Below are 27,927 nucleotides of genomic sequence, written 5' to 3' on the forward strand. Positions count from 1 at the left end.
TGGTGTCGCGCTGTGGGGGGGGGTGGGGGGGGGGGGGGGGGGGGGGGGGGTATAGAGATGAGGGGGAATATGGATATGGAAAATGGGGACAAGTGGAGAAATGAAAAGCAGACAAAGACAAGCGAAGGGGGGGGGGGCAAAGTTGAAGGATTGATGATAGGATGGAGGCGGGAAAGGATGAAGAGGGTGAGAGCGGTACCGTTAAAAAAATGCATGGCTTAATCCTGCGTGGTTCTCTGTTGGACAAAATGTCAAAACAGTCACAGCTGGCAGAAACACTCTGCTTAAACAGACTATTTGGTCTCAGATCCCCGAGCAGCATTTCAAGTCGCCATGACGATAATACTCAGTCTTATTCAGCCTTATCACTTCTTCCCGTGGAAAACCCGCTCACACACTTGATACTTAATGACGGCTTAATCTTCAAACTAATTCTAGACTGAACATCTTTATTTTGTGCGGCACTTTATTTTGCGATTACTCATATCAAAACAATGCCCCAAAAATGCGACACAAAGCGTGAGCTCACCATCAAATACAGAAAGTACCAATGCCGGAGGCTTTCATTGTTATGTTAATGTAACCAAGTGGTAACATTTAGACCAAATCTATGACTTCTTGTCATATTGCAATCATAGCTCAGAACACCCGCGGGCTTCATGTGATATGACATCAGGTAACATCGCATCTGAGAGCGCGTTTGGTCACGGGAGAGATGGAAGGATGACGTCAAACCGCCTCCCCTACCTCCAGCATTTCCTCGATATCACGAGGAGCGAGGAGCTCACGCCGCGGGACAGGCGCCTGCACGACAAGCGGCGAGACAAGGACGGCGGGTCAGCACACGAGCGAGACACGATGTGAGGCAGAAGCAGAGACATACGTGCAAAGCTGAGACATCAACAACGGGCGGCACAACAAATGTGCAGTTATGCATTTGGGCTTCAAGTGAAGAACGCCACGGTTCACGTTTGGTGGGAAAGACAAGGGCCGTGAAAAGAAAATGAGATCACCGTGACAGCTGTTTACCTCCTCCACCTCTTCTTCTTCTGCCGCTCGTCCCTCTGAGGTGCCACGCTCTCCGTCAGGATGATGCTTCAGGAACTGGGCCACGTATGTCATGATGGATTTCTCGTCCGGCTTGTCCACGTCCACGTCTGACAAATGAAGCCCGGAGGGTGGGGGGGAGCGGGCGTCGGACATCAAGCAGATATGAAATCAACCCTTCCGCGCTTCGGAGCCAAATCGTCTTTGGACTATTTTCCACAGTCTGCGAATGTCATGGCCTAATGAACCTCAATTACTCTGATGTCAGGCTTGATTTGTCAGCGTTTATTCTGGGGGAGCTGGCATGAGCGGGCACAGATGGTTGGGCAGCATGACTGCTAATGTGATGTTCAAGCTGACGCCCATCATTTTCCTCTTGTGTTTATTCAACAATTGATTTTTTTTTTTTTTCATGGACACAGGAAAAATGAGAATGTGACTTTTTCAACCATTCAAGTACCGGTAACTTAACTCTCATTCACTCCCAAAGACGTTTTTAAATGTCTTTTCAGACTTGGTCTAGAATTGGCTGGTACTGACTGAGTTAATTTGGGCCAGGTGGTTCGACTAATTTGAAGTCAGACAAATGTTTGTGGATTTTTGTGGGATCAAGGAAATGTAGAAGGAAATGTGACATACCCTCAGGGTCGAGGAGTTGTGCGATGCCCAATTGTGTTTCAGCTAACAGAAAAGCTTCCTGCAGATTTTCCCGGTTGCGGTTCTTTCTTGAACGCTCCATGTCCACCAGATTGGGCTGAAGGGCATGGATGATGGCAAGGAAGGCTAAACCCGTTCGCCAACTGGGACCAAAGTCTTTCACCTCGATTCCCAGACGCCTAGCAAATAGGGGACGCAACTGAGCGTTACCGTTGAATTTTATCACAGCAACCATGACAAAACAAACAAACACGGCGCCGAAATGGGGGAGCGACTGTACTCGGCGTGGTTTAATCGGCAGACTACACACTTGGTGGCTGTCTGTTGGACCCATCTGAGGAGGGCCTTCCTAGCGCTGCCCTGTACGGGGGGCAGGGGCTTCCTCTTGACGGGTGGGCTGGCGTTGTCGGCGCTGCTGGCGGAGCCGTTCAGTGAGGAAGAGCTGCCTGACGGGGGCTGGATTTCTGGGAGACCGCAAGTCAGCTCCTCGATCTGCAGGGGAAACGAGAGAAGAGAACATAAAAATCAAACAGTCCGTTAAGTGCATCGATATGCTATCAGTATGTGAAAGTACTTCCTTTATCTGTATTTTTCAACAACCTCGTGGCTACATGTTGTGTTTGCGCTGTGTAGAGAGTTCAGTCACTTTTATTAAGCTCTTGTAGATGCGAGCATGTGTGAAAAACGCCCGAGGTGGCGCCTGCTCTCTTCCAGCGTGGACGGAGTGCAAAAATTGATTTCGGCAGATTTTGTCTCTTTTCTGTTCCGCTCTATTAGCTTTTTTTTTTTTTTTTTTTTTTTTTTTTTCCTGCCTTGAAAAATATGTATGGTGATAGTATCTACATTTTTTTTTTTTTAAGCCTTAAATTCTGGTCTCCAAGACATCGCCGATGCTATCCTGCCACATGAATTGAGCACGTCGACTAATTTTACCTGGAAATAGAGGATAATAGTCCACACCAAACCCAACACAATTGACGGTCGACCGTCAACGATATCTGTTGAGTTGATGTTCACCAGCTTGATCTGAATTCAAATAAAGATTGTGTTGCGTTAAAAATAATAAGAATAATAATAATAATACACAACATTGCAATGCATGACAAACAGAGACAGTACTAACCGGTGATCCCCTGTAGGCAGACTAGAGAATCGAGAAAAAAAAAAAAAAACAGACATGAGAGGCACTCTAGATGTGTTTGATGAAAGATGGACGCCTTGTTGAGCATGTGATGACAGACCCCAGGCTATGAGGCATTGGAGACCCCCCCGGCAGTGTGCTGTATGTGGAGATCTGTCGTGATCCATTTTCAATATCCTATCACAGAGCTTATTACGGAGGCGCCGTAGCACAACAGGTGATCGTTTGGTAATAAGCAACACTTGGAGTGGGTGAACATGGAAGGTATAAAGCTGGGGTCGTGCGAGGGCAATCTCAGGGGGGCAGGAGGGGGTCAGTATGGGGATCCTGATAAGAAAAGCATGAGTTCATAATGGAAAACACAGCAGGTTGTTTGGGCAGCATTGGGATAAGGACACACCTCGAGGCTAAGAATTTTCAAGAAGATGATCACAAAAAAAAAAATAATAATAAAAAAAGGGAAGCCCTATTGGACCTGTTTGGAGGACGAGTGAAAAAGATTTTCATAACATTCATTTGGAAATAAAAATTAAATGTAATTCGACACATGCAAGCATGCACAAAGATGTTTGAAGCATTTTGCGTCAACACAGTCGAGACATACATTGGATTTACACCCGGTGTGTGTTTACATTTAATTTGAAACTTTGGATTTACACACACACACACACACACGCACGCACGCACGCACGCACACACACACACACACACACACACACACACACACACACACACACACACAAGGAGCCTGCTGACGTCTCATCTCCCGCTTGCAGATTACTGGTGTAGGATTTATGGTTTAACCCTGTCACACTTGAGGAAGAGGGGAAATCAATGTCCTTGCAGACGCCTGCTCATGGCTTTATTTGGATATCCGAGGACGAGACGGGGATGGGTGTGCGCGCGGGGGGGACGAAAGGGGGATTCCTTGAATATGTGTGACTAATCTCATTGAAGGCGCCGTTTACTGAAGCGGTTTGTAATTAGTTTATGTAATTGTGCACATCACGCTGGCAAGGGAGAAGAAGAGGACTGCCGAGGACTAAAAAGTAGAATTTTTTTTTTTCCTATGTCGCGGGTGGGTCCCGATGTGAGAGGCGGAGTCAGCGTGAACCCAAAGTCTGACTGTATCGACTGATGATTTCAGCAGGTGGAGATAAAGGAAGGCGGGGAGGAAAGAAGTGAAAGGTCAAGCTTATTTTCCACGTTTGGCACCCATGGGGCAAACGCAAAAAAATGCCACGAGGAGGAGCAACAAAGATAAAAAGAGGAGCGCATCTCTCCTACCTTCCTGCCCTGGAGGAAGTTGAGAGCGGTGCCGATGTTTGCTACCCAGTGGATCCTCTTTAGCTTCCTGCTCTGCTCACATGGCTACAGGGAAGAGCAAGACAACAATGGGGTTACAAGGCGCAACAGGGGAGGGAGGGGGCGGGAGGGGGATGCGAAAAGAGAATGGACAAAACTCTGAAATTGAAGTGAGGGGATTTTTTTTTTAGAAGTTGCAGTAAAATATCCGAATGAGAAACATAAAATACACCAGTGAGAAGAGATCCATTCAGTTCCCGCCCAATCCAAACTGCACCCTGATCAATAGACCACAGATCACTTGGACCTGAGGCAATATTGACACACGTAGCTATTTATGTACGTGTGTATGTTTACGTGTGTGTGTGTGTGTGTGTGTGTGTGTGTGTGTGTGTGTGTGTGTTGCCAAACTCATGCGTCCTTGTGAATCTGCCTTTTTTTCTATTCATTTAAACATCCGAAGAAGCAGCGATCAATGCGCCCATTTCCACGTGGAAGCGGACGATGCTCCACGTTCACATGCGCTTCGCTAGCTCCTTAAAGATTAGCCGATAGGCAATCACCTTTCACGCGCGCGCTCTCACATCTAAGCGAAGGGACTTGAGCCTCACCAATTTTTGGCCGGAGAGGACCTCCAGCAGGGCGAGCAGCTTCACCCCATCCTTGATATCCTCAAACAGATCGGTCACGACGAGAGGTGGAACACGCTGTCGAGACAAAAGAACATAGCAAAGAGTCTTTACTGTGTCGGCCTTTTCATACATGGTTCTGCAGATCAAACTTTTGAACTCTAAAACTCCGAGACATTTTGAAAGCTAGACTTCCATTCGCTTTGAGAAAGTATGTATAAAAGCTGGGTTTTTTTTCTGCAAAATATCCTGGCTGAGTGCTAAAAAGTCCAAGTGCGACATTAGAAGACATTCATTTAAACAGGAAATCCTCCTATGGATGTCCTCTGAGCCCCCAAAAGCATTTTTTGTCTTCCCCGTGTGGCATTTTGTGTGTGATAAGTGGAGTCAGCGAGGGGCTCAACGGGCTCTAAGTGGGCTCTTCAAATCCTAAAATATGCTGATGATGTCAAACCGGATCCCGTTCTCATTGACTCCCTCGCTAACCTCGCAGACTGTGAGGGGGGCTCCACATATCTCTGTTTTTTGCCAACGCCACATCAAGGATTTCTCTCAAGAGTCACATGCTGGGGGGGCGCTTTCAAGACGGAAGGGGTGTTCATTCACAGGAAGATTAGCGGAGGAAAAGGACTGCGTGTGTGCGCGCGTGCGTGTACCCATCAAGTGTATGTGCAAGAGGGGGCATAATCGAGCAGAAAAGAGTGGCAGCGAGACAGATGAGAGAGGACAGAGTGAAAAAAAAAATAGCTGAAGCCCCCCAAGCCTCACATTCTACAAAATTAATTAGTTCAACGCAGTTAAGGCTTTTCTTCTAATGTCATTTCGCGGCTATGGTTATTAAAACACACAGAAAAGCACGTGTGACTCCTTCCAAAAGACACCACACAAGTACAGAGGGTTAAATTCCCCCCCCCCGCAGCCCCCCTCCCCTCGCGGGGTAATTGAAGTTAAATTTAGCTTTTGGTGCTTGATGATCCCCAGGCTAATGAGGGTATTTGGGGATAATTACAAAAATAAGAAAGTGATATCCGTTCCCTCTGCTGAGCCACGCGAGCTAAGACGAAAAAGAAAAAAAAATAATAATAAATCAAGCGTCTTAATGAGCTAATTACACATGAGTGTCTGGTGTCATAATTGATTGTGTGCGGAGGTGCTCAGGGGGATGCGCGTGTGTCGTCTTGTTTGAGTCCTCAAGGTCCAATAGTGTGGAGACGCGGGGAGGAAACGATAAAAAGCTTTTCGAAAGTAATCGAATGTACGTCTTTTACTGTATAGGCCCAAGGAACTATTTTTGGTCACTTCAAAAGCGGTCCGAATGTAGGCCACAGACCTCATTTTGTTTTACAACGAAGGGTAAAAACCATATTTTGATGTTGCTTTTATACTGTCTATACTTATCGGTAGGTACACAGAATGCCACCTCGGGTTAAAATTTGCTGTTGACCAGTGTTAATACAGTCATACCTCGGTTTTCGACCATGATCCGTTCCAGAAGGGTGTTCGAAAACCGATTTTTTCGAAAACCGAAACCACGCTCTTTAAAAAAAAAAAAAAAAACTTTATTGAACACTCTGCTCACAATGGAACACTACACGAGGAAGCGTCACTTCCTCGTTCACCCGAGGAAGCGTCACTTCCTTGTCTAAGGAAGGCGAGAGGAGTCAAGTGGCGCATTCAGGTGCACTCAGTTTGGTCGAGAATCGGTGGTAATCCGAAATATACTCGAAATTTTTGGTCGAAAACCGATTTGGTCAAGAACAGAGACGTTCGAAAATCGAGGTTTGACTGTATTTCGATGAATTACATTTTATTTCCAATCATCCTACTTTTTCCCCCCATTGTCCATTCATATCATATTTTGGCAACATTTCAAAGTGGTAATATTTCTCGACTAATTCCAGCACAGAAGTATAATTTTTCTCCACTGAGATGAGATGAGTGCAGGTCCTAACAAAGAGTTGGCTGAATGTATGCATCATTACGACTATTTGGGCCTGAATCTGAGGGGCACCCTGTGGGGATGCACACCTCTGCCAAGGCCAATTTTAATGGGTTCTTGGACCAGGTAGTTGTTTTTGCAATTTTTTTTTTTTTTTTGCATAATCTTGCTTTACACAACGGGGACCTGTGCACAAGGGAACCTCCGGCAGCACAAAAAACAAGAGTGCATAATTGTAGCTTTGCGCTGTACCCACTCCAATATACTGCATGAATGGCCGTGAGACTTTATTTTGACAACTTGAAATCAAACCCATTTTTTTGCTGGACACAAGCAGACAAATTCCTGCCATTACTCCTGTCAGTTATATTAGTGTAGGTTTTACCTTGAAAGATTTAGACTCCAACTGTACTTAATCGAGCGGGTGTTTGCTTACACAACATATTTTGGGGGAGGCTAATTAGACACTGTAACCCCCCCCACAGACACTTTCCAGATAGGGAGCTTCACTTGGCAGTGTAATCTGAGCGAAAACACTTAAGTGTACTGAAGCTTGTTTACTGAAGAGACGCATCAGTGACGACGAGACCTCTGCCGCTCACGCCGGCCACTCGGTAATTAAGCTTTAACCGTCTCAGAGGGGATTTGCCGGAACGCAAAGTTGGGAGCCCACTCGTTGGCTTCCATCCCCCCCACAGTCGACCCAAATGTCACACCAGCGCCATGCGGGGGGGGGGGCTGCCTGATACTAAATTAATCTGAAGAGCGAAGAAAAAAATTTCTCTGGATAAACACAATTAAGATACAAGTGCAGTATGGACACTCGATGCAAAAACACAAATCTAATTTCCAATTCTGAAATCCATGGAAATTATTCATAGTGTTAAAAAAATAATAATAATAAATCTCCACCTTTTGTACTTTCGTGAGAGAGTGCGCGTGGACTTAATCATGTGACCCGTGAGTGTCTTAACTTAATCTGGTGAACCGCTAAGTGTAATAAGATTCATCCGTCGTCTTAGTAAATTGGCGGTTCTCACATGCTGAAATGTCTTTTGTTATACCTGTAGAGTTTGGGGAGCGGGTGGGTGAAAAGGAACCCCCCCCCCCGCCCCTCAAAGCCATGTCTCAACTCACCTAACGATTAATCACATAGCTTTAGGCGCTGAATTAAAGACCTGTGATAACTGGTTGTGGCCTAATCATCTCCATAGCCGAGGGCACGATCTATCCCTCGGAGAGCCGAGTTCAACCAACTGTTAAAGCTCCTCTGTCTCTTTCATTGCGCACACTTTTCTTCTCCTCCAAAAGCCTCTTACAACTAAATGTCGTTTCCAGGAACTTTCTTCATGGGGGGGCTCGGCAGGGTGAGCGCATCTCCGAATTTAGAAGAACTCCATTCACCTTATCTTGCTGTTCATCAGGGTTTTTTTTTTTTTTTTTTTTTGGAAATGACATTTCACATGACCACTCAGCATATCCATGGCAACACCAGGAGGAAGCAACCAGGGCAATCAACTAGAGAGGGAGACGTGCGCTTTTGGTTGGAACTATGATGGATATCAGCCACAACATTAGGTACAGTACAGTCGATGGTTTGGCAGATACTTTTATGGAAGAAACGGTGACAGAAGTGCAATGACGAGTATGACACATTGGTTAAAATGGTCATTATGATTTGACAGTCGTGCGCGATAAATATCAAATGTCAAAAAAATAAATAAATAAAAATCTGCCCTCTCTGGCTCCATTTTTTTGCCTCTAATTTGATATGCAGAACATCACCACGTCGGAGGCAAAACAACCAGAGACAGAAGGCATTCATGACGTGTTGTCACCACAACCTGGCGCCGAATAAAACTTCAAACCTCGAACATTTAGGGCCCTATTTTCTAGACAGGCACTTTTGTGCTCTGCGTAAAAAAAAAAAAAAAAGGCGCATTTCCATTTTACCCCAAAACGGTACATAAATAAACCATGCGTTTATGTTTGGCGTCATTAAAAATTCAAGCAGTTTCTATATATTTGGCTGCGGATAATTTCCCGCCAGCGTGATCCCAAACCGTGAGATTTCATATTACGTCAAGGTTTATTCCCCGAGGGGAGGGGGGGGGGGGGCACTTTTCAAATGAATTTTCTGCACCGCGTCGCCAGGGCTCAAGGTCTCCTCAGCTGCCTGAATACAATATGAAATCATACTTTGTGTTGCAGCGTGACGGACTTACCTTGTCTCCACATTTTGGACCTGCTACTCAAGTCCCATGCAGTTAAACGTGCAATAAAACAATGACACCCCCGTAATAAAGCCTCGTTAGTATGCAGCCGGATCGGGGGCAGATGCTGAGTGAGAGTTACAGTTTGTCTGAGCTTATTACGTTCGAAACTCTCATCCAGATTCCATCTAAATGGGTAAGGAGGACCTGGCGGGTTATCGACACTTAAATGACAAATGTTAGCTTCCAGGAACAAAGAAGTCTACTCGGTTAATTGCTGTCATGTGAAAGCGGTAATTAGAGTGAGTGTAAAAGCTTTCCTTGGGGCGAAACGAGAGTGAGAGAAAGAAAACAATAAGAGGCGTGTGTTTGTGCGGGTGGTCTTAACTGCCTGGCATGCAGGCCCCATGACCGGCTCAGCAATGTGTTTTGAAAATGGAGCAAATGTCCCGAGCGCACGAAGCGCTGAGAAGAATGGGGAAGTTGGATTGAAGCGGGGGATTTTAGTAGACGGGGACGGCGGGGGCGGCGATGCAGGCGCTGCTGCTGGCAGAGGGAATCGAACGCCATCTTACCTTGGCCAAGTGAGAATTGATCCATTTGGTGAACGTCCTCTTCTGCACAGACTCCTGCTCGTCTGTAAATCAGAAGACACAATGTCACCGTCGGTCATCGACAAAAAAGGAGATGGGAATAATATTGTTAGCTGGAGAGCTTTCACATTAAAGCGGGACCAAAATAGACATTCAAAGGACAGTTTGAAAACACTTCTTGACGCCACCAAAAAATGCTCTTCTGAGTTCCACCTCAAAATGAGTCAGCTGTACATACCGACAAAATATCCTAGCATAGTAGGCCCAATGTTCGTTGCGAGCGGATGGCTAATTGGACATCTCCACTGCAAATTGGCCTGCCACTTGTAGCTACTCGCCGCTAGTTCCCTCGCAGACCAGTTTTAGTTCCGTCCGATGCGTCACTGTCTCTCTAGACAGCAGCAGGGTCGCCCAATACGTAAGATGCTTAAATTAAATACTATATTCGCGCTATTGCAAGCTAACAAGCTCGCTAGTGCGCGGTAGGTTCACCCGATACATCAGTGCACAGTATATGGCTAAACAAATACACTGCGCATGCACCCAGAGTCAGAGTTGTAGACTACACGAGTCGAATGAAGTTTGAGTTGCGGACACGTCTGACACTGTTTCATCTGTGCGCCACCACTGCAATATCCTTGAGATGCCATCAGTGAAAGCCGAAAGCAGACAGGGAGTTCCTCCACTTTAATGAATAGTCGGGAGGATTTGATTAAAAGACAAGTTGGTTAGTGGGTCACCGAGTACAATGGGCACTCAGGTGTGTGTCTGCGTGTGAATAATTTGTCATTCATAATGCAGATGGGCACATTTCAACGAGCCACTGAGCAGGTCCCTCCTGGATGAATTTTCTCTCTTGATCTGATCAAATATTGATATGTGGTAATATCGGAAGGGGAAATGAGAATGATTTCGGCCACCTTAAAAGAAAGAGCGCGCATGCCTGTGTGTGGTGCAGTCAGCTCGTGGGACGAGGTGACTTTGAGATCCCACTGGCATCCATTCAATATGTACAAAGGGAGAAAAAAAAAAGGCAAGCTCAGCAAGCCAGCCCGCGAGCGGCATTTCAACACACTTGATTAGCTTCTCAGGCGGCATCGGTCTGTATCATTAGTCTCATCAACGGCGGCCGGCCCTCTTATCTTAATGAAATATCATTAAGGTCTGCTTGGTTGTCCTGGCGGCTGCGGTTGCTGCGGTAACAAAGCGTAGCCGCAAATTGGAGGAAGCGGAGGTACAAACCGGTTTACCTCATGGGCAAACATCTCGATAAATAAAACATTGTCTTGAAATGAGTTTAAAAATCCTGACAGAATTCAATCCGAGTTCTGCAGATAAACTCTTTTTTTTTTTTTGTTATGCCTTTTAAATCACTCAAAACTTCACTCAACCATCAATTCACATTGATTTCCTGGCAGCGGAAGGCCAATACCAGTGCGTGGCGATAAAGCAGCATTAAAATGGTTTGCCAACTGCCAATAGAGCTCACAGAAGAAGCATAAGAAAGTAAATAAGTCATACATTTGGAACAGATTAATTGCATTTCCATTCATTTCAATGGAGAAAGATGGTTTGTGATATGAACGTGGTCATGTAAAAAAAAAAAATGCATCACTGTATGAGAAAACCCCATCAAATTTCTGATTAAAAGCCATTTTTGACAAATTTTTTTTTTTTTGGTCTTAAATCAATTTGGTCAAGCACAAGCAGAGCCACCGCGTTCCACAACTGAGTAACATGGCTTACTAATTGTGCACTTTTAGAGCTTCAGTGCCTTGCTTAAGGGCGCTTCCAACAATGTCTATGCTGTAGACTGGCATCTCTCCAGTGTCCCCTTCTAATTAACATCAGCATAGCCCACAGTTGGTCTCAAACCTGCCACCCTGCCATCTCTTAAGTCCTTACAGATGGGGCTCCCGCTGTACCCCCCCCCCCCGCCCGCTCCTTTAAATATATGTGAACACACCCTGCAGCTGAACAAATATCTTCCCCGCGGGGAAGACTTAAAACCCACAGGCACTCACTCAAGACAGTTCCAGAAGTATTTGGACAGCGGTGATCTCTGTTTTTTTTTTTTTTTTTTTTTTTTTCCGAATTTTTGCCACCGCAATGGATTTGAATGAATAAAGACATTAAGATCCGGGATTCGCGTCCCCACAAAAAGTGCAGTACTTGCCATTGAGGAATGGCAGCCGTTTGTGCAACCAACTGTCCAAATACTTCTGGACTTCATTGTACACTGCAGTGCCGCCGCTACAAACCCCCACACACGCTCAAGAGCGGATTACACACTCACCACGGAGGTAGAGGTAGAAGCCAGTCACAAGGTTGAACGGTATGTTCTTTTTCGGGGATGTGTAGCCCTCCGCTCGTCTCGCCACGTCGTACCCCGGTCTGCGCCTCTCATGGGGTAGTCGGGAGGACATCCTCCCCCAAAAATGAAGCAGGGCTACACTTTGCCCTTGCTCCTGCCCTTGCTGTCAACTCTTCCGGGAGCCAAAAGCTCCTATGAAACTCTCGCTTTGAGGCGACAGTTAATGTCCTGCTGTCGTACAGTACGAGTAATTTTCCTTCCTGCTCAGCAGCACAACAGTGTCAAAAAAAGTGTGCGTGTGTAAGTGAGTGCGGTGCAGTGCCGACTTGCCTCAGCATCAATCTTTCTCTCACTCTCTTCACACTTCAGCCCCTCCCCTCCTCGTTTCCCACTGTTGGTACCAAGCGCGACCTTCCCTCCGCCGCATGGCCAATCACAAGGCACGGGAACGCGTGATGTCACGGCAGCCTTGAAGGGCACCGCTGAGCCGGTTGGGATGCGGGCACACACAAGCGCACATGCAGGCGCAACGCTCACAATGGCAGCAAAGTGCAGGAATTCCCTCGCAACACGCCGCCGTCTTTGGCGCTCTCATCCACGCGGACGGCAAGCGGCGCTCCCAGGCTGGCGGCTTTGTTGTGCACACAGCCTGCAGGGGAGCGCATGAGCACCAGGGCGCTTCTGCTGTCTGATCTTCCACTCAAGTCTGTTCAGAGACCATCGTCTTTCATCCGCTCCTCACATGCAGTGTTTTTTTTTTTTTTTCCTGGGGAGACCAGGCTTAGCATCAACAAAAGAGTCACTTCCAAAACAAAAGATATTGTCTATAACGTACAGTGGAACCCTTTAAGACTTCAAGATATACGGGGGGGGGGGGGGTTGTCTTTTCATAAAAGCCATTTAGCCACTACAAAGTCAACTGTAGTCTATCCCAGCAGGCGAGAGGTGGGATGCACCCTGCACTGGTCACCAATCAGTCACAGGGCACACATTGCACAAAAAAAAAAAAAAAAAGACTACTCTACCTTGATTTATTCTCATGAGCAACACCAGCAGAAGACTCGAATACCAACCATTCCTTTCAATTATCTCTTCAGTGTATCCAGTATGTGACCTGTCCGGGAAAGTCACTGTCTTTTTTTGGAGCCACGCTCACACTCAAGCATGCGTGCCCAATCAGTGTGATGCAATATCAAAGCACAAAAGCTCCTCTTTGAATCCTCCCATTCGAGAGGCAGGAAAAGCAATATTCACGCAGATCGCAGTGGGCCTTCTATCAGCTTTAAAGATGAAAGACCATTTATCACTTTTTTTTCTCCTCCTTTTGTTCTTTTGGGTGACCCCCCCCCCTCCACCCCACCCCTTTGCTCACCCGCCCTCACACGCAAGCCATTTTAATTATGAAAAGTCATCAATAACCGTAGCGGCTGTCATCTGCTATCTGCCTGCTGATTATCGCACTCTAGCCGGTTCACACAGCTACTGTCGTTTTTTTACCTTGCCCTCTATCTGACATTATTTTTTGACACCATATGTCCAGGTATCATATAGTATTTAAGGGTAGAGGAAAGAGACATTTTTACATATTCAAATCTAGTTCAGCATCCACCTCTCAGACGCTTCATTAGGTACACCTGCACTCTACTTAGCTCAATATAAAAACAAGATACGTCCTAATTTTGTAATTACCGTAACGACACGACAACACTAAAATTGTGAACAAAAACTCCACATAGGGAGACCCGAGCCTGGATTTGAACCCCCAACCTTCAAACGTTGCTTCTGCATCAACCACTCCAAGATGAGATGCAAGCTGTTTTAAATGAGCTGTCCGAGGTGCTGAAACCATTCGCAGCAGCAATTGCTCTTCTCATTGATTCACAAAGACAACAACAAGAAAGAAAGAATCAACTTCAGGGAAGTCTCTTCAAACGTTACATATCTTGTCAGAGAACGGCGCCAGTTCATAGGAATCGAGCAATTCCCAAAGAGTTGAACTGATAAGAAAAAACAACCTCGGGATAAAATCCCAACAAGAAGGTGGGACTTGTAGGGCGCCGCTGTGGGAGCAGAGAGAGAAAAGTGAATAGGCCTGCACACACACACACACACACACACACACACACACACACACACACACACACACACACACACACACGCAATGCACGTACGCACGCAGGAATTCAATCACTTTCCCTTTCTGGCGCTCGACATTGGAATCAAACAACGGAGGCCTTCGGGCTGCAGCCCTCTGGAGTGTTCTGACGTTGTTCTAATGGGAGAGAAAAGACAGGGGGAGGAGGAGGAGGAGGGTCAAAACAAACCAGGCTAGAAGCGCAGCTGGTTGCTGGTTCGGGATCCCTAATGGACAGCCCGGCAGATAGTGGAGCCTTTCCCCGAGGTTGTGAGAGTTCAACGCGGGTCGGTGCAGTTAACGTCTGCAGGGCAAGCGAGGCTTCGTGAGGACGAGAGAAGCAGCCTCTTTTCGACTATTAACGAAAAGTACAAAAGGGTTCCTGAAGGGGGAAGGGGGGTCATGGGGAGGGGGGGTATACTGTAGATTCTGCTCGCATTGTAATCATTCTACCCAGGGGTTGTTTGGATTGGAATTCTTAGCAGCAAAAGCCTCTTATTCAAGCTCGTCAGAGGCACAGCGCCTCCTTGAGGTCATATAAATATTCAGTTTGGAAGCATGTGGATTAAACAAAAAAAGAATATATCACATAGAAGAAGAGAAAAATATCCACTGGTATCAATGGAATTCACAGATTTTTTTTTTTTCATTGAACACAGGTGTCAGTCATGCAGGTATTTTTTTACTTTTATATTTGTTACAGTACAGCACTTGACATATTTTTAAGATATATGCCTTGTTTGAGTTGATGCCAATGCAACTTCGCCACTAAGTCGATTCCACCCAGCCGAGATGATATGTTGCTGTGTCCTTTGTGCTCAAAAAGTTGTTATTTAAAGGTTTATACTGCGATTGATCAGCCCACCTACAATGCTGTTCTGTTCGTATTAAGCTAGCAGATTTTTTATCCATGAATAAAGGTCAGGAAACACCGGTGTAAAGTGACTCACAGATGATGCGGGTGTGAATGGCGGTGGTCACAATGAGAGTGTCACTAGAACAAAAACAAAGCCACACGAATGCCTCCGTGGTGCTAATGCATCTTCCTCTCCAGTGGGACATTAATGGATCAAGCCCGTTCAAGCTATCTCATGCTAAAAGGGTGGCCGCGCACATGTTTGTTATCCACTCTACAAAGTGATTACACAGATTGGGGGGGCCTTTTTTAGCTCCCCTCTTGACGTCTTTATGCTCGCCTCCACATTCCGGCTCTTCTCTTTCAACCCCACAATGCCTCATTAAAAAAAAAAAAAAAGGCTCTTTGCTACAGCTCCTGCCGGAGCTCTTACAGCACAAAATGTCATTTAAAAAAAAAAAAAAAACCCTCACCACCTCCACTCAACCCATTCATCCTCGACACTCGCCATCCCACTTTATTTGTGCCCCCCAACGCGGAAGTGCAAGAGGCGGATATCCAAACGGCACCCCATTAGCATGCCTAATTACATTTCAGAAATCATCACACACACATTAAAGAGGGTGAGAAGAGGTGGTGGCGACACACAAGTCAACGTGATTACCAAAACAAGCACTGCCATTCCCTTTTCTCCCGCAGATGTGCTGAGGAGTCGCTGACAAATTATGTCCAAATGTTGGCTAACAATAGGGTCATTTAGACAAATTTCCCCACACCTGCAGCAAACCACACACACACACACACACACACACACACACACACACACACACACACACACACACACACACACACACACAGACACACGCAACACATAACACAGAATTCAACAGAATCACCTATCAGTATATAGCTGTGAAAACTCCTCATTTCAATCCGCAAAGAGCTTTGTAGCTGAAACTAAGCATGAAGATTCAGCACTGAGAGCATTAGAGATGCAATATACATATATATGTATATTCATATTTATTCAATTGCTCTCTCTATGAATGTAATGGAGGGTGTGTTTATCTGTGCATGTGTCTGCGTGTGTGTGTGTGTGTGTGTGTGTGTGCGTGTGTGTGTGTGTGTGTGTGTGTGTGTGTGTGTTTGACTGGGTCAGACAGTCTAAGCTCTTTATCCAGGTTCAGCAAGCGGCACAGCACATATTACAGGGGCCACTAAGTAAGCGAAAGCGCAGGCGTCAGCAGCGCTAACCGAATCACTGCGGCCGCTGTGGTAAATTCAGTTACCGTGAAAGAGAGATTTATATATATATTTTAAAAATCTGACACTACTACTGAGCCAGCCTTTGTCTTCCAAAATGTTCTCCCACATTAGAAAAACATGCATGGCAGGTTAATGGAACACTGTAGATTGTCCTGAGGTGTGATTGTGAGCGCGAATGGTTGATCGTCTCTGTATGCCCTGCGATTGGCTGGCAACCAGTTCAGGATGTACCCCGCCTACTAAGACAGCCAGCACGCCCGTGACCCTTGTGAGGAAAAGCGGATTTGAAAATGGATGGATGGATGGATATTCGGTAGCATCAGACTGAAAATATTCCCTGAACCCGATGCATCAACCTATTACATTTTTTTTCTTGATCCTTCCAACTCTATTTTCTATTTCTTGTTTTACTCAAATAACATCCGTGAAAAAAGGTCGTCCAAAGAACAAATAATGGCCTCAGACCTTTGCAGAGTACAATGAAGGATTTTTTAAAAAAGACCAAGAATGACTTTCTGTGCCACAAAGTCACATATGCTGGAACCGAGACGTTATCTGGTCAGCTCAGAGGTCAGGGCGCCACCTCCATTTAAAAGAAAACTTGTTCAATAGAGCGCCAGTGGCCAAATTTCTAACCATCCAATCATACGCTGACAGTCAAAAAATAAAAAGGGGGAAGGAGGTGCCTGGGCGGGGAAGATAAGAGCGAGCGTGTGAGTCAAAGTATTAGAGAGAGAGTGGAAAGAGACGGGGTGTCCGGATGCTATCTGGCGAGCACATTGTGCTGTTACGTTCATCAAAACGATCTGGTGCCCCCATCTGACACACAACATTGCAGATAAAAAGAAATTCTGGGGGGACTGTATCACTGCATCAGTGTGGTCTGGAGATGTCATTTTACCTCACATGCGTCGGATCAATGGCAACTTGTAGCAAATTGTCTTCCGCAATCAAACTATGTGTGAGGCTTTGAAAGCAAAATGTCCCAAAAAGTAGAAAACTTAAATCTGATGTCGTTCAGCCCATCACACATATGAAAGAAGTGAATATTAGTGTTCGTTAATACACGACAAGCTATTATTGCAGTACCCACATATTGTACATTGGAATGTCAAAGGTCAAACACAGACTATTCCCTGACTCCCTCTGTGTGTGTGTGTGTGTGTGTGTGTGTGTGTGTGTGTGTGTGTGTGTGTGTGTGTGTTGTGTCCCAAGCGACGCGTTCTTGTATCTCCGGCCTTGAATGGCCGTCGAGCTCAAAGAGATTAGAATCTGATAAGAAGCATGAAATGTCAGTGAGACACTCCCATTGGATTCCACACAATGCGAACGCGCATGCCAAAGGAGAGTGTGAATCCGATAAGCCCGATGACCCTTTAAGGGGAGGGGAAAAGGGTCCATATTGATATCATGTGACAGCATAAATAGAGCTACGGTGGCAGCATAGTCTGTATGTTAAGTTCCTGCAATATTTGGTCCCAGAACTATTGCAACTGTGAAAATTTGTGAAATTAAACCCTTGTGCCTACACCTTTTTTTGGGGGGGGGTGGGGGGGGTGGACACTTCTAAGCAATAAATTGTAAAAAATATATGTATATGTATAAAATCAAAATGAGTCATATTTCTTACTGGAATGCCAACATTTTCATGTATGTAAAATGGACCTAGTGTAGTGTCTTGCGGAACACCAGTTTCCGACTGTAGCGGGAGAACATTTTACTAAGAAGGCCCTACATACTAGTCAAGAGTGACGGTGATCTTCGAACTCATCATTTTTGTGGTAAAGAGAGTCTAATAAGTACAAATGTGACCTTTTCACGAGAACTGAATCAAAAGAGTACCGAGCATAGAATAAACACATGCTGCAGCCTGCAGGGTATAACTCTACCCCTTGAACAAACTAATTGACTCGACACTATTTCCTAGGAGAAAACTAGTTTTGGAATGAGTACAACTTGGAAGTCAACCAGTGCCCTTGGAGTTGAAAATAAATGACAAAGAATAGAAGGCAGCAAAAAGTCACATTCGGCAACATGGGCCATATCACAGCACTACGGGTCCAAGGCGACATGGCTTCATTTTGAACAGGCTGGTGACCTTCAAGCCTCGCCATGTGCCGAACGGCCTCGGCTAAAACGCCTCGCGCACAGCGGAACAATCAAGGCCTAAAAGATACATCAGAGCCATTTCGGTTGTTTGTGTTGCCGCCTGCGTGTGAAGCCGCGTGGCGATAAATAGGCAATGTCCCGAAAACAACCAAGCCGGGCTGGCACGGCTCAAGGTGACCGTCTGCTCGGGCCTTCGATGGCTGCGGCCGAAGCGTCACGTCGCCCTTGGCAACCGCATGGCACGGTGGCCGCGTGCCAATAGGGCGGGCGGGCTGTGTCGGTTCCATCAGCAATCAGAGGCTTAAGAATTTGGCGGAGGAAGCTTTCCTTCTAGGCTTCATTTTCGTCTTGCTGTTATATTGTAACTCTGCCCGGAAAAGGTTTTCATTGTTGTGTTTGTTAGCAGGATTATGCAAAAAGTACGACTTCATAAAACCTTACGGCGGGTGGGCATGAACAAAGACAGAAGTGTAGCTGTGCATCCGGGTGAATTATTTCTTTTGTAAACCTATTATCAGGCAAGAAAATTAATTGCGGGTTATAAAATGGGTCATGCATGCTTCTGCGTGAGCCACTTGAAACACTGCTGATGAATTCTATCAACCACTCATCAAAGAACAAATTAATAATGGAGAATCCCATTGACATGCTAGCGGCCAATTAACGGCGGGGGACATCCTGAACCTGTTGCCAGCCAATTGCAGGATGAATTTTATCACTAGAGCTAAATTGCAAGTTTCTTCTTCTACTCTTCTGCCCTTTAAGAAAAGAGGTAACAGAGTATGTATTTGAATGAGTGCTTTACGAAGAGTTAACAAAGATTTTTGGGGGGCCGCATTTCAAAATTAGCATAATTTGGCCTTGGCGGCGTTCTCCTCAGAACCTTGCAGAGGTACTATGCTGTCATTTTTCTTGAAATATCTTGCAGATGTGCTCATACCCTTGCCCTTCTCTCCTCCTCCTCCTCCTCAGCCTTTCTGCCAGCACAGCAAGCAGCTCTCAACACTGCAGAATCGACTCAAACGCAGTCAATCTGCTTTGCGCAACAAGCCGCCACAGCCTGAATAGACGGCGAGACGTCCTTTACGAACGACTAAATTGGACTGCGGTAAACTTTATCAGCCTGACGGGCAGGCAGGCAGACGTCGCTTAGAGCTAGCGGTGGAAATTGAACGCCTCCGCCACCCACCGGGGACAGAAAACGGAGGAGAAATTGAAAAGAGGAGAGACGTTTTTTTTTTTTCCTCCCCTGAACAAAAGACACAAAACCGGGCACATTCCTCAGCATATGGAGGAGTTCAGGCTGGGAGGTGTTCAAAGTGGCCTCGCCGTTCTCTGCCATATGGTGTCACTAATTGCTGTGTTTCAGTGCAGAGAGGTACAGCAAAAGAGAGAAAGAAAGCTTCGTGTGTGTGTGTGTGTGTGTGTGTGTTGGTCTCTCCCAAAAATGGGACACAAGTTGGGATTGTTTTCATGTCGCATAGCATGACTGTTGAACGCTTCCAAAATGGACCCCCCCCCCGAGGGGAGTATATGGCTTATTTCATGCTATCTGCTCCTGATATCTGGAACGCTGGCATGATAGAACAACTCCTCCGAAAGTTTGCGCAGTTTTAAAAGTGTGTTGGATGACATAGAGGAACTCTCAGGTGAGAGGGCGTTTGATGCGAAAGGAAGACGTAAATAAAACGTGACCTCATTCAAGAATGAAGAAACCCCGAACAAAGGCGACGCCGACTCTACTTAACGGAGTGGAACGAGCATGCAGACGCCAAATAGTGACGCGAATGATGTTTATCGTCCCACACACCTGCTAGGAACTGTTACACGCCTGCATCTTTGATTTTAGATGACACATCTCGATTGATGACCGAGTCATCGCAGGTTTCAGATCTGCTGCGCTACCTCAAAAGATTTTTTTTTTGGTATTACATGCGGTTGGCATCAGGCAGAAAGCTTACATCTCCAAAACCATCACTGCTCAAGAAAAGGAAAAAAAAAAGAAGAAAAAAAAAAAAAGCATATTTTTTGAACCATTAACATTAGGGCTCGATTGACGTGAATTTCTTTCGGGTGATGCCGATTCCAATATTTGGCGCCATCAAATTCCGATAACTCGTACTTGTGCCCTCGTGAAAATCGTAACACAAAAGAAACGGCAGTCATCGCATCACGGGAAAAATGACAAGACTGTAATTAAAAAGCCATAAGGCTCCTCATGTGTGCCCGAGCTAATAGAGTAATTATGTCAGACATTTTGGTGAACAAGCCACACTTACGCTGCTGAATTATTGACAATGCATATTATTTACTGCCCTTGAAGACTCTAAACGACGCTCCCGTGTCGATGAAGACTGTACTGTAAAACAGGCTGGGAACGGTTGACAAATTAGGGCGCATTTTTGGCGAAGGGAGGAGGTGCCGTTACACATGTCCACATCAATAATGCAACAGTTTCGCACCACCACTGTGCCGGGGCTGCGCGTGAGCCCCTTTCATTTGCACTTAGCGTCTTAATCAAAGTATCTCACTTGTCTTTGAACAGCACGGGAAGCGGAAAGCCTCTGAAATTTGAGGAAATCAATACGGGGAGGTGCAAAGTGTGCACAGTACAGTAGCTGGCAATGGCGGTCTTATCATTATTTTTTTTTCTCGTTATTTTAGGTAAATTACTCCACTTTAAATTTTACCTGCTACAGCCAAACAATAAATAAAGAAAAAATAAAAATAAATAAAATTAAGTAGCACCGACCAATAGAAATGACATTTTTATTGTCTAATGATTGTTTTTTTTTAAACGTAGAAAAAGAAGCAGTCGCAAAGCATTCCGATATAATTAAGTTATTTCATCTTAGTTGTAGTTCTCCTATTGGATGGCGATGTGCATTTAAGGTTGCATCCGATTGGTCAAAGTCTAATGAACCCCGGTGGTCAAGCTTCTGCAGGATCATACTCCATTTCTAATTCCCCAGCAGCCCCCTTTTCTTTTTAATCAGTGTTGACGAAGCTAAGAGTCAATGAAAGTTGACCTTCCGCTGCAGAGTAAAGATAGCAACTCCATCGCGTACCTGAATTCCACCTCAAAATACTCAGTCCTTGAATACTTTGTGCCGAAAATAAAACTCGCAATTGTCATGAGCAAAAGCAACATACCGTTGCAAAACAAGATGAATTTCCAGTCAGCATTTTTGCCTTTTTGCTGTGTCATGCCAATGGAGCAGGTCACCTCCAAACGTGCCGCGAGTGGAGAGACGGCGCGCTGTGAGTAAGCAATTAATACCTACCTTGCAGTCTCTGCATCACATTGGCAATGTCACGAGGAGAGTCTCTGGAGTGGTGCGGCGCAGCCATGCCGCTTGTCCTGCAGGTACCCGGCGTCGTCTCTCAGCTCGACATTGGCGCCCTAACCCACATGCAGAAATGTTTTTGAGTTTCGCGTCAGGTTGTTGTTTCTCCTCAGTTCATCCCTGTTGCAGAAACTCAGGCTCGGAGGGGCTCCTCCTCCTCCTCCTGCTGCTGCTGCTGATGCTGCTGCTGCTGATGATGATGATGACGTAAGCACAGCACTTGTGTGTGCAGGCAGGAACGCTTCCTGGTTGGCATGAGCTGCCATCTGCTGTCCAACCGAAGAGGGCGTTACTTGTAGCGCCATGAGGACCAATCGGAGGCCAGGTAGCTTCGGCTGCTGTTGGTTCCCACTTTCCACTGTAAGAAATTTATTAAATTTTCTTTATGAGTGTATAACGGGGGCACTCTTTCAAATGGAAATCAAAACGTATAATATTTGACAATTAAAAAGTACGAGAAAATAGATTTTCCTTGTAATAAGTAAAACTGCATGTCCGGGTGTATTCGTGAATCAAATGATGACAAATGACATTCTATTGTTTGGTTGTCATTCTTGATGTATTTGGCTCGAGGGTGCGTACCTCTGCAGTCGGGTCTTGGAGTCGTTCATTCCTATGCAGACCGGCTCAGGGTGACCTCGAGCGTTTGAGAGCCCCTCAGGAGCGAGCAGATGCAGCCGAGCAGAAAGGAGTTGCCACTGCAGCAGAGGTCAAATCAAACAAGGAGTCAACGCAAGGAGTTTTCCTTCTGAGGGCACCCCTATCAACCAAGCTTCTGTTTGCTTATCGAATAAACGCTTATGCAGGGCTAAAAGCGAAACGGCCGCTGTGTTAATCCCCACTCCTGTGTGCTCAGCAATTTGCCGAAGCTCATTAGAAAGTTGTGTGATGAAATTGACTCGATGCCAAAGAGACAGATGTTGCCCTCAAACCGTATCGGAACTAAATACTAATGGACTGTATTCGGCGTACCTAATTTTGTGGTACGTGAGTATATTTTTAACATGGTTGGATGACTGCTGAGAATTTTGACGACGACTACTATTACTACTACTACGACTACTATCGTTTTGTGGAATTCATATTTTCCTGTGGCACTCTGCTGCCCCTCACGGGTCACTCTTGGTACTACAGATGGCGGAAACGTTCGTTTTGTGCTGACTTGTTCATAACACAATAAAATCTGGAGGTAAAACAATGCTCGTGGTTTTTGTTTTTTACAAATTGTCTACATTTTAAATAATTTTTAAAGATTACAAATACATAAAAAGAGGTATGCATCCCGCTGAAGGCCTACGTCCATGTGGTATAAAAACAAACGTAAAGATTTCTGAACATCCAAGATATCGTTTGAAAAACACATGCCAGAATTAACTAAAGGCTACTTTCTATCTGCAGTCCCTGGCATGTCAGAAGTGAACGCTCTGCTTCTTTTCCCACTGAAATTGAAGCACTAAAGCTGTTGATCGTGGACTATTACTCCACCTACTGGAGGGAAACAGAAACATTGACTTTTCTTCTTAAAAAAAGGGGGTCGGGGGCTGGTGCAGTTGACAAAATTGTCAGCGTGCCCAAAACAGAGTACACAAGTGAAAAGGAATATAAATAAACAAATAAATCAGCCCTCTGTGGCTCCATCTTGTATCTCTCATTTGATTTGCATGAAACCACAACGCTTGAGGAAAACCAACCAATCAAACAAAACAAGTGTCATGTCAATCATTCACGGTCTCACCATTTTGATTCATTTAATTTTGCCAGGGAGTATTGCAAACTCCCGCTTTATGTTTCTGTTTAAGCATCCATTTGAGAAGGTATTATATAAAGAAAAACTGTGCCCCTCTACAGACTACGAACAATGCATTGGTTTAAGTGACTATTTGGATGTTTTTTTTTTTTTTTTTTTTTTTTTTAACACGAACAGAAGTATTTTTTCTGGCCATTTCACTACCATGATGTCAGTATCCGTAAATGTTTCCGACTTTTTTTTTTTGTTTTTGTTAATGAAACTGGTCTGGAGTGTTGGACGTAAGTAGTGCGGCCTTTGCAGCACGAGCTTCATACCAACACGATTACAAGAATGTTTCCCCAAGTCTGCTGTGATGAATTTCAGATGGACGGGATTAGAGACAGTGCTGACTATGCCGTTATCAAGACTGACTCGTCACCCCGTTGATTTAAAGTCCACTTATGTTTGCAGAGTTCTTTGTCAGGGTTATCAAAAGAAATGTATTTTCCTGGCCCTTTTTGCCGCCAAAAATGGCCAGACGACCACTGACCTGGCACAAAGTTTGGAAAGTATGAGACAGAAAGTAAAAAGACGCTTTTAAAACTCATTACAGAGTAGTCGGGATTGTTGGCTGGCTAACTCGTGCGTGGTGACACTTATCAAGCTAGGAAGTGATGGTAGAGGAAGTGAGGAAACGCAACACTCCCTCTCCCGAACGCCAGGATCTCTGTCCAGCAAAGATAAGCCGCTCCTGGAGCTGGATTTAAGGGGGGGGGGGCAGGAAATGTGACAGCGTCGTTTTTTTTCCCCCCAACACTCCCATAAACAAGAGAAACGGCAAAGTTTAGCCGTCAGTCCTCGAGCGCCTTTGGGCCGAGGGAGGCTGAGACACGTGCGGAGAGGGGAGGAGAGAAGAACAGGAAAGAAGGTCTGCAGAAAGACAGGAAAATCCATTAGTGTGTGTAAAAAGAGACAAGCAAAGGGGTTGGGGGGGAGGCGGGGAAGAGTGGTCCTGATTTTTTTTTTTGTCCTCTGATGACACTGCAGGCCAAGTCATGGCTGTAAACACTACGAATCTCTTCATGGAAATTGTTCAGTCTTTTGATGCTGGTGAGTTTTCGACTAACTTTGTGTCTCTTATCATGTGCTAATTTTCTCCGTTTCTTTCTGGAGATTCCAAATGGAATATAGTCATACGTTAACTAAACATATCTTTTTTTTAACATAGATCATGTAACTTTCAGATGATTCTTACGGTAGGCGGTAGAGTGCATGGAGAGGAAACTGATGTGTTGTTCATGGCAGACATCCAGCAAGGATTTAACCGCTGTGTTCTTTCTCCCGTCTCCACCGTGAGCACTTGCAAAGGTTTCGTCCACAGAGCAAGGCATATTATTTATAACCTACTTCGACACTGCGTTGCACATGAGCAATAATTCCTTACATTTTTGGGGGAATTGTGCCAGGCAGTGGGTCAAAATCGATAGTGTTTGTTCTCTGTCAAACAGTTGAAACCACTGACGCGTTCCAGAAACTTCTTTCTTTCAAACCGTTGGCTTTGAAAACCATCCGAATAGCCATAACTGATACTCTCCATCCAATGCCATGAAACCAATGTGAATGAAAAGATGAGAAAAAATGTCAATGCCAAAGATGGGCTTTGACCTCAACAAAGTCAGCCATCTAAGGAAGGAAGTGATGTTGACGTGGTGTGAAAAAATTCGAGAACCGCTGACTTCCATGATCTCTTTTTTCCAGTCCCCCTGATCATAGCTTTCAGCGTTTCCGTGGCAGTAGGACTGGTTTTGGGGGCCCTGGTCTACGTGTTTCTGACTTGGTTGTCGCGGCGCAGTGCAGGCTCTGCGCGTATCACCAGGAGCCCCCCTCCACGCCAATCTCGCACCTCCCCTAGAAACCACCCCGGTTTCAACCGCAGCAGCAGCAGCAACAGCAACAACAAGAGCCATGACCGGCGGAGCAACAACAGCCTGCTGAGCGCCGCTTTCACCTTCCACCGTCAGAATTCGAGCCTGGATCCCCTCGACCCGCTGGGGCACAAGTCGAGCTTCAGGGCGTCCACTTTCCACCCTCTCCTCCACTGTAGCCAGATAGCCAGAGAGGCGGAGGAAGGGAGCCAGGCGTCGCTGCCCCGCACACCGGTGTTGACCACCTCCACCGGATCAGCCCACGCGACCGGAACCCTAGCCAGACCCCATTCGTTTTGGGGGGACGGCATAAGGGGTTTTCAGGCTACACAAACCCCTCCTCCTGCTTATGAGAGCATTATCCGGGCCTATCAGGAAACGCACACCTAGGAATAGAGGACCAAACTGTTCTTTGAAATTCTGGAAAAGGATTTTGAAAACTATGTTTGATTTGTATCATCATAAACCACTACATGGAATGGACCATTCAAGTAAAAATTGTTGTTTTTGAGTCTATGATAGGTGTCTTCAATTTAAAATGTTTTTCCTTGCAGAAAAAAAATCATCTGTATTTGACTTTCAGAAATGAGCGAAATGCTGCTTCTGTATTACAATGTATTAAAATGCTGGTCATAGCAAGGTAAACAATGAGCTCATTATATGTGTACAAACACACAAACAATTTTTCATTAAAAAAATATTTATACACATTAAAAAATGTATTCCTGCACATGTTACTTACAACTAAAGCCCCTTAGCCTGAGTGTATATTTACAAAGCACTGTAGTTCATGTAAATGGGGTTTTCATGAAATTCACGGAGCTGTGACGTATTATTTATGCGACATATTTTGCAACGAGAGGGGCACCGCATCAGCTGGACAAAACTCGTTCGTGACTATTTAGAACCCCGGTGACTGCTTTAATTTCGCAATATGACACTACGAATAGAACAGCTTCACTGCACCTCGCGACCAAACTTGACGTCAGACGCGTTGACGCTTTAAAGGTCGCTGTCAGCGTTGTTAGTTTAGCTTCGTATATGCGCGGTGAGACGGTTGACGTTGCGTTAGGATAACGCAAGCTCGTTTTAACCGTTAAATGTTACGTCATTTGACGGGCCACGCCTTCTGCTGAGGACCCGTTTGTTACTTTTAGTATTTTTGTCGTCTCGAAACTATGTTTACCTGATAAAGTCAAGCTGTACATGTTCCCCTTCGTCTCTGTGTTTCTTTTCTACGTCATCGTAAAATCCTCCAAATGTGCGTTGATGAGTTGACATAAAAGATCTCGGTGCTTCAGCAGAACAAAGAGAACATGCTCCATCGTCCCACCGAGCACAATTATTAGAGGAATGACATGTCCGTGTTGCTGAGCTGGCTTTTTGTGTGTGTTTGTGTTTGTCACCTCCAAGTTCCTGGAGGATGTCTGCGACTGCACTGCGTTTGATTCGATGCAGGAGACTCAGCACGGTCGGGTTGCCTGGCGTGACCAAGGCGCTGCGGTCGAGGGACCTAAGTGAGTTGTCGTTGAAAGATGGTGACTGATGCATGTGTAGCAACCATTTAAATCGTTTTTTTTTCCCTCCCTCCCAGGGAAGATTGCTAAAGTAACAGCAGCTGCGGTGTTCGGGTAGGTATTCAAAACTTACCGAATTTCTGGAGGTTTGTGTCTTGATGGTTCCACTTCCGCAGAGGCTGCCTTTTCATCACTTATGAGGTGGTGGCCTTGGACAAGGGGGTGACCATCGATACCAGTGCGATTCTGCAGGAGAAGTACAAGTCTTACATCTACCTTCGAGCCAGTCCCTCTGATGAAAAGGAGAACGTCGCGGCAGGTAGATCTATTGGTGATTTGTTACAATTTTCAGAGACTCTCATCATGGCATTGTTGGGTTTTCCGACATTTTTGAATCCATGAAATGAGAGACCCTTGTCTTGTATGTAAACTGGCATCTGGCAAAAATGCTGACGGGAGTGACTTTTTTTTTTTTTCCTGAAATGACTACAAAGTTGATAGCTTGTCCAGGTGCTCAGTGACATCTTCTGTCATCGCTTCCTCTCCCTGCTTCCTCATTCAACTGTTTTTATTTCCTGGCTGTTAGCGAACTTCCCCTGGTCAGGGGTTCTCCGAGGAAGTGAGCCCACCCTCCCTCACTGCTTACGAACTGGCGATCCTCATCATGAATAAATGCTTATATTTAAAACGTTCAACTAAAAATACTTTTTTTTTTCGTGGATATTTTCCAGAGCTCACACAAAAGACAAGGAGGGAACTCCACAAAGCGGCAAGGCGCTTTCTGGAAATTTCTTCGCGGCTTCTGCTGCGGTCATTAGATGGTAAGAAACGGATGCGTTGATGATGAATACTTATCATGGAAAAAAAGTAACATTTTACAAATAAACTAAATTTGTGTTCATGTACTTTTGTAAACTGCAACCGCATTAACATCTCTGATGGTTTCTATTTAAAAAAAAAAATTCATTTTGTATCTTTTATAAAACAGCTTCCTGGTGCGAGACGCAATATTTGCAAGGTTTGTCAATGGCTAGACGTGCTAATCCGACGGTAGTTCTGTAGACTCTGTAGGGTCAATAGGTAGATGTACCGTGGTTAGATTGATATTTTTTGCATCATTCATTTTACATTGTCCGTATTTGTTGTTGTTTTTTTTTTTTTTTTTTTTTTTTTTTTAAAAAAGGGCCCATAAAGGTGCGCGGAACC

The 27,927-nt window shown here is 45.3% G+C and overlaps 3 protein-coding genes across 15 annotated transcripts in view; 2 read left to right on the plus strand and 1 right to left on the minus strand.

Annotated features, from left to right (window-relative positions):
* Nucleotides 1-22,254, minus strand: part of syne1a (spectrin repeat containing, nuclear envelope 1a) — a 96,330-nt gene extending 74,076 nt beyond the window's left edge. For 3 of the 11 annotated variants that reach the window (XM_019894950.1, XM_019894949.1, XM_019894944.1), the window contains exons 1-10: nt 11,821-12,105; nt 9,507-9,568; nt 4,762-4,857; nt 4,133-4,216; nt 2,828-2,848; nt 2,638-2,730; nt 2,015-2,196; nt 1,687-1,883; nt 1,030-1,157; nt 748-804 (exon numbers count right to left, since the gene is read on the minus strand). In XM_019894950.1, the coding sequence (XP_019750509.1) occupies nt 748-804; nt 1,030-1,157; nt 1,687-1,883; nt 2,015-2,196; nt 2,638-2,730; nt 2,828-2,848; nt 4,133-4,216; nt 4,762-4,857; nt 9,507-9,568; nt 11,821-11,950 (1,050 nt within the window). In that variant the 5' untranslated portion in view covers nt 11,951-12,105. Of the gene's footprint in view, nt 1-747; nt 805-1,029; nt 1,158-1,686; nt 1,884-2,014; nt 2,197-2,637; nt 2,731-2,827; nt 2,849-4,132; nt 4,217-4,761; nt 4,858-9,506; nt 9,569-11,820; nt 12,108-21,487; nt 21,909-22,132 lie in introns of those variants that run through there. The other 8 variants (XM_019894947.1, XM_019894942.1, XM_019894955.1 and 5 more) reach the window with 6 other exon arrangements.
* Nucleotides 22,255-22,562: 308 nt separating this feature from the next.
* On the plus strand, nt 22,563-25,594 carry myct1a (myc target 1a). Its single transcript, XM_019894935.1, has 2 exons — nt 22,563-22,665; nt 25,038-25,594. Exons 1-2 carry the CDS (start codon nt 22,563-22,565, stop codon nt 25,592-25,594), a joined length of 660 nt encoding a protein of 219 aa, XP_019750494.1.
* serac1 (serine active site containing 1) overlaps nt 24,308-27,927 on the plus strand; it is a 7,050-nt gene continuing 3,430 nt past the window's right edge. Inside the window, exons 1-5 of one of the 3 annotated variants that reach the window (XM_019894977.1) lie at nt 24,308-24,389; nt 26,618-26,721; nt 26,799-26,835; nt 26,898-27,040; nt 27,453-27,542. In XM_019894977.1, coding sequence (XP_019750536.1) covers nt 26,628-26,721; nt 26,799-26,835; nt 26,898-27,040; nt 27,453-27,542 — 364 coding nt within the window. In that variant the 5' untranslated portion in view covers nt 24,308-24,389; nt 26,618-26,627. Of the gene's footprint in view, nt 24,390-25,940; nt 26,228-26,617; nt 26,722-26,798; nt 26,836-26,897; nt 27,041-27,452; nt 27,543-27,927 lie in introns of those variants that run through there. The other 2 variants (XM_019894976.1, XM_019894975.1) reach the window with 2 other exon arrangements.

Source organism: Hippocampus comes, unplaced genomic scaffold (assembly GCF_001891065.2).
Source record: "Hippocampus comes isolate QL1 unplaced genomic scaffold, H_comes_QL1_v1.1 scaffold8, whole genome shotgun sequence".
NCBI lineage: Eukaryota > Metazoa > Chordata > Actinopteri > Syngnathiformes > Syngnathidae > Hippocampus > Hippocampus comes.